Source organism: Capsicum annuum, chromosome 2 (genome assembly GCF_002878395.1).
Source record: "Capsicum annuum cultivar UCD-10X-F1 chromosome 2, UCD10Xv1.1, whole genome shotgun sequence".
Lineage (NCBI taxonomy): Eukaryota > Viridiplantae > Streptophyta > Magnoliopsida > Solanales > Solanaceae > Capsicum > Capsicum annuum.
Window position 1 is genome coordinate 136,859,952 of NC_061112.1, and position 5,409 is coordinate 136,865,360.

Genomic DNA, 5,409 nt, shown 5'->3' on the forward strand with positions numbered 1-5,409 from the left:
TATTTTTCTATGATGGACCCATACAAACATATTTATTTTATACTATTATCTATTTTGAACCGAGGATCTCTCAGAAATAGGCTCTCTAGTAGTATGGATTGCGTACACACACTTTACCACCACCAACCCCTCTGGTCCCACTTTGTGGGAATACCCTAAATGTTGTTGGTATTCGGTATTTGTTTTAGAACTCGATTAATTCAGATTCATATAACATAGAATTTATTTAAATTTATACCGCGTAGAACTTATTTAGAAGAAGCAATTACTATCAAAAAAAATTTTAAATTCAAAACTCAAAATTGAGACGTCTAATTAAGATAGAAGCAATCTCATCGTTTGGTGGAATAAAATATTTTCTGATATGGGAATTTGTCATGTTATTGGGGAGGCATCAACTCTTTTTTTTTGGTTCCAATCATTGTACGTAGAGTTTGAGTCCAACACGGACCATACATATCAGTTGAACTAATTATTAATAATTCATTTATATACACTCAAGGGATATATATCAATTTTAATTAGTAAAAATAATACGTAATAACTTACTAGAAATTAGTATGTAATTTACAGATAATCACCAGCCACCACTCATATATAAGAAGGTCCGATACAATTGCAATTCTATTGTTTTCTTTTATTTTCTTATCCATTCTTTCTATAATACTTCAACTTCTATTCCTCTTTCTTCATACAACAACGACGACAATTTTTTATTTTTTTGCTTTTTTTCTTTGTCGTCGAATTTTCAAGTTTCTATTTATTTTTTTTGTCAGGAGAAAAAAATCAGATTATAATTATTCCAGGTTCGTTTCTTATGTCTCCTTGCTATAAATATACATATTTTATTTGCTATCTGTTTTTGAGGGTGATTTGAAAATCGTTTTACCAAGTAAAATTAAGATGCATGGATTGTTTTTTGTTGCTGCCATCAGAATTCTTTTTTTTTTTTTCTTTTTTTTCTGTTCTATTCTTCCTAATAAAAAAAGCGAAGATGTCAAAAAGAATATTAAAATTTATATAACCATTAACGGGTAAAGTTGTTATGCTGCAATCGAGGGTTCAAGCTGTGGTAACAGTCTCGATGCATTTAGTGCACCAGACTGCTCTTTTCTAGAGATGCGGAGTGTTTTTACATCAGTAAGTTTGAAATAAACAATTTGGGTGGCAAAAAATGAAGATGATTTCTTATCAAAACGTAGCCTTTTTTTCCTGACATTTTGCTAAACAAAAATAAGCCTCTCTGAGGTAAATAAGAAGGTGTATGCTTTATTAAAGCTTTGTGAACCACAGCCACATTAATTAATTAATATTTTTTAAAATCAAAATGGCTGCTTGGCTTTATGATAAGTAACTAAAGTGAAATGAGTTTGTAGAAATCTCTCAACTTCTCTATTTGGCTTTGCAATGGCTCAGATTATTACAACATTATGAATATATTTGGTATGACTGAATTTATTTTTCAGGAAATATTTTACATGAATAAGTCAATTTTGGTGCTTGATTATCCAAAAAAAAAAAAACCAAGTTAATTATGAGCAAGTCAATTTTTCTTATCGCTATTTAAATTTTTTTTTTTTTTATATTAATACTTATTTGAACTAACACTCAACATTATTGTAAATCTTTCAAACTCAAAATTTCTATTTGTTGAGAGGCATGGGGTGGCAGTATGGACGATGACAACACTTTCACATTATAGGCTCTTGACGTACAGATACCCATGCCAATTATTGGCGTAGTCAAGAATTCTAATAAAAGATATTCAAGATTTAATAAGCAATTTTTTTTTTGTATACACGATATTCAACGGACCACCATTCAATCTACATAACAGAATTGTTGTTAATAGAAAAGTAGTACTTCCTTCGTTTCGGAATAAGGAATTGTTGAGGTATTTATTGGTGTTTCAAAATAAGTGAATCATTGAATTTTCTTTTTAAAGTTACCCTTATAATTTGACAATCAATTAATTTTCGAAAAGGTTTTAAAGGTCAACTTTTGCTTTTTGGAGGGTAAAAATGAAAAATTATGTTAAATTTATGTTTTTATTGCTTTTTTTTAATTTGTATGTCAAAATTCAACAATTCATTTATTATGAACGGAGGGAGCATATCATAAGCCCTCAAGCGTGACTAATGAGTTAAAAACTAGGTGACAAATTGTGTTGGCTCAGTATTGTAGTGCCGTTTTCTGTCATGACAGTACTTTCCCTGGTTCTTTCTATGCTTACATTTTAAAAAATGTCACGGCCATTGCCCCATAAAACAGTACATTTCACTATTTTTCTTATCTATTTTTTGTTTGTTTATTCGGATTTTATCATTCCACCAACTAATTCTTTATTTCTTTTGGCTTCTTGTACTTGCAGGATTTAGATAGAGACATTCAATATCTAGTTTATAAAGTTTTGCTAGCAACTATGAAACTCCATAGTTAGACATTACAGCCAGCAAAGAATATACATTCTTAGACATTTTTTTAGCTACAAAATTTTGCAAAAAAGATGGGTTTTTTGACATTATTAGAAGTGGCATCGATGCCAATAGTGCAAGTGCTAATAATAAGTGTATTAGGAGCTTTGATGGCCACTGATTATCTCAAGTTACTTCCTGCTGATGCCCGCAAATCCCTTAACAAGGCAAGCGATTTATATTTGGCGTTTAATTTGTTGATGTCCATATTTTAAGAGTTTAACTTTTATACGTTGACGTATTTATGCAGATAGTGTTCATGGTATTTACGCCTTGCCTAATGTTTGCGAGTTTGGCAGAGTCTGTCACCTTTCAAGATATCGTCTCATGGTACATTGATTTAATTTTTCTTGGATAGTTTATTAGTCTATATGGTTATCAATCAAATAAATTGAGACGTAAAGAGTATTCAAGCTTTGATCACGAGGAGTTGTCAAATCTAAGATGATGTGTCATTTTAGTGGCATTACAGATGAACTAATCTTTTTTTAATTATGGTTTCTGTAGGTGGTTTATGCCTGTTAATGTTGGGCTAACATTTCTATTTGGAGGGATTCTTGGATGGATAGTTGTGAAAATATTGAAACCAAAGCCATATCTTGAGGGACTCATTATTGCTACATGCTCATCAGGTACATCAAAATTTATTGTCCGGTTCGACCGAACTTGGTAGCTTTGTCCAAATCTCTATATTTGTGTCAAGAAATCAACTTAAATATGTGTAACTAACTCAAAATTCTGGATTTGCCTCTATCCCGAACGCGTCTACATTGTAGATGTTTCTAACATTATTTTGACAAACAGGAAACTTGGGAAATCTTCTATTGATTGTTATTCCTGCAATTTGCAAAGAAGATGGAAGCCCATTTGGTGATCATAGAACTTGTTCTTCTGTTGGCCTTTCCTATGCCTCTTTCTCTATGGCAGTAAGTTTTTACTCATCTACCCCCTGTGTTATGTTTATAAGTTGCAGTTATCAACACAAAATGTTCTTGATTTTGCAGCTTGGGGGTTTCTACATATGGACATACACATATCAGCTAATAAGAAGCTCATCCTTGAAATTTAAAGCACAAAAAACAGCAGAAGAAGAAGCATTTAAGGAACCAAACAAGGACTTAGATACAAATGAAAAGTCTTACCTTCTTGACAACAATTCTCAAGATCAACTTCCAATTAGTGTGACAAAATCCAGTGAAAATTTAACAGTAAGCTATATATATATATATATATATGTATGTATATACACACACCCTGTCTTTAATAAGACATTAGTACTTATCAGATATCTAATCGATCGATGAATATAACTATCAGAAAGCATGTGTAGTAGCAGAAATAGAGACAGTAAAAGGATCATCATGGAGCAAAATAGTAGGGGTGTTGCACACTTTCTTGGAAGAGCTAATGGCACCACCAACACTTGGAGCAGTAAGTACTGCTTTACTATATTGAATAAATATAGTAAATGTTATTCTTAATTATCTGTGGGTAATATTTCAGATGGTAGGATTCCTGTTTGGGTCAGTGACATGGCTGAAAAATCTGGTGATTGGGGATGCTGCTCCCTTTAGAGTTATTCAAGACTCTGTCAAATTACTTGGGTATGTATTATTATCACCTAAACTAAATAGGACGCTTATAATTGCGATCATGCTACATCAACTCTTACAAACAGCAGCAGAAAGCTTGATAATACTCTAGGATAAAACTTTTTTGTTCAACTTCTTTCTCTGTGAAATGACATGTTGCTTTCTTACCTATCAGGGATGGAACCATTCCATGCATCACCCTCATACTTGGAGGCAACCTCACCCAAGGTAAGAAAAAATAATAATAAACCTATTGGCCCTAGTAAGCATCGTCAGAGGCAAATCTAAAACGAGTTCTGTAACTATGTTATATGTATGCATATACTCATTCTGAACGCCTGGAGTCGCCTATAGTTGTCTCAAATACTTTATCGTGAAACTTGACAGGATTGAGGAAGGCACAAGTAAAACCATCAATCATAATAGCAGTAGTTAGCGTACGGTATATCTTCAGTCCATTGATAGGTATTGGAATGGTTAAAGCAGCAGCCAGTCTAGGCTTCCTTCCAGCAGATCCTCTTTACCATTTCGTGCTAATGCTTCAGTACACCGTCCCACCTGCCATGAATATCGGTAAGTTTAATAGTTTCATATCAACTTAATTTAACAAATTAGAACAGATTACAACTAATGTGATGTTTATTGAACATGAACTGCAGGAACAATGACACAGTTAGTTGATGTAGCACAAGAAGAGTGTTCAGTTCTTGTCATGTGGACTTACTTGGTAGCAGCACTAGCACTCACCATTTGGTCCACTGTATTTATGTGGCTCTTATCATGATTGAAAAAACAGCACTATACACAACAAAACTTAAGACACTGAAAGCAGCATTTTTTTATTTTTTTTTAGGAGTTCCATTTCTAGTCAAATTTCTTTTATGAAGGAGCTTGTATGCTGTTCTACATTTGTTTATGAAAATACAAAATCATTATTTCGCATCCTAAAATAGCCTACTTTTGTATAGTAGTAAAAGTTTGTTTTTGAAGCACAAGTTTCTATTTTTGGTTGGGAAAAAAGACCTATTAGCAAAAATTTACAAGTATTTATCAAACTGCCCATTACTGCTGAAAAAACTAGCATCATGAAATGTCTAAAAACTTGTTTTACACCACAAGTCTCAACACTTTCTTTACAAGACATTGTTCCGATCAAATGGTATCACATAAATTAGGACGGTGGTAGCAGATGACAAATATTCAATGTCAACAACCAAGCCCCGGCCCATGAACACTACTAAGTTTTGATTGCATCATTTAGTAAGTCTTTTTTGCTCGTATTCTTAACATTAGAAATGAGGGGGAAATTTTGGGAAAAGATGGTAGTACAAAAAGAATAACAA

At 32.6% G+C, this 5,409-nt stretch overlaps 1 protein-coding gene across 3 annotated transcripts; it reads left to right on the forward strand.

Moving 5' to 3' along the window:
• Positions 1-629: 629 nt before the first annotated feature.
• LOC107859764 (protein PIN-LIKES 7) lies at positions 630-5,016 on the forward strand. 3 transcript variants are annotated; one of them, XM_016704862.2, is made up of 11 exons: positions 630-806; positions 2,372-2,641; positions 2,725-2,804; positions 2,982-3,106; positions 3,279-3,400; positions 3,479-3,682; positions 3,792-3,905; positions 3,978-4,078; positions 4,242-4,294; positions 4,454-4,639; positions 4,726-5,016. In XM_016704862.2, the coding sequence occupies exons 2-11, from the start codon at positions 2,507-2,509 to the stop codon at positions 4,848-4,850; spliced, it is 1,245 nt and encodes a 414-aa protein (XP_016560348.1). In that variant the 5' UTR covers positions 630-806; positions 2,372-2,506; the 3' UTR covers positions 4,851-5,016. The 3 variants fall into 3 exon arrangements, with proteins under 3 accessions (XP_016560348.1, XP_047263104.1, XP_047263105.1); XM_047407148.1 differs by lacking the exon at positions 630-806 and adding an exon at positions 2,078-2,270; XM_047407149.1 differs by lacking the exon at positions 630-806 and adding an exon at positions 2,078-2,154.
• The last annotated feature ends 393 nt before the right edge of the window (positions 5,017-5,409 follow it).

Bases quoted from the DNA above. Each gene is read 5' to 3' on its own strand.
- LOC107859764 (XM_016704862.2), top strand. From the start codon at position 2,507: ATGGGTTTTTTGACATTATTAGAAGTGGCATCGATGCCAATAGTGCAA. The intron at 3,683-3,791 runs GTAAGCTATATA...TATAACTATCAG, and splicing joins AATCCAGTGAAAATTTAACA to AAAGCATGTGTAGTAGCAGA. The intron at 3,906-3,977 runs GTAAGTACTGCT...GTAATATTTCAG, and splicing joins CACCACCAACACTTGGAGCA to ATGGTAGGATTCCTGTTTGG.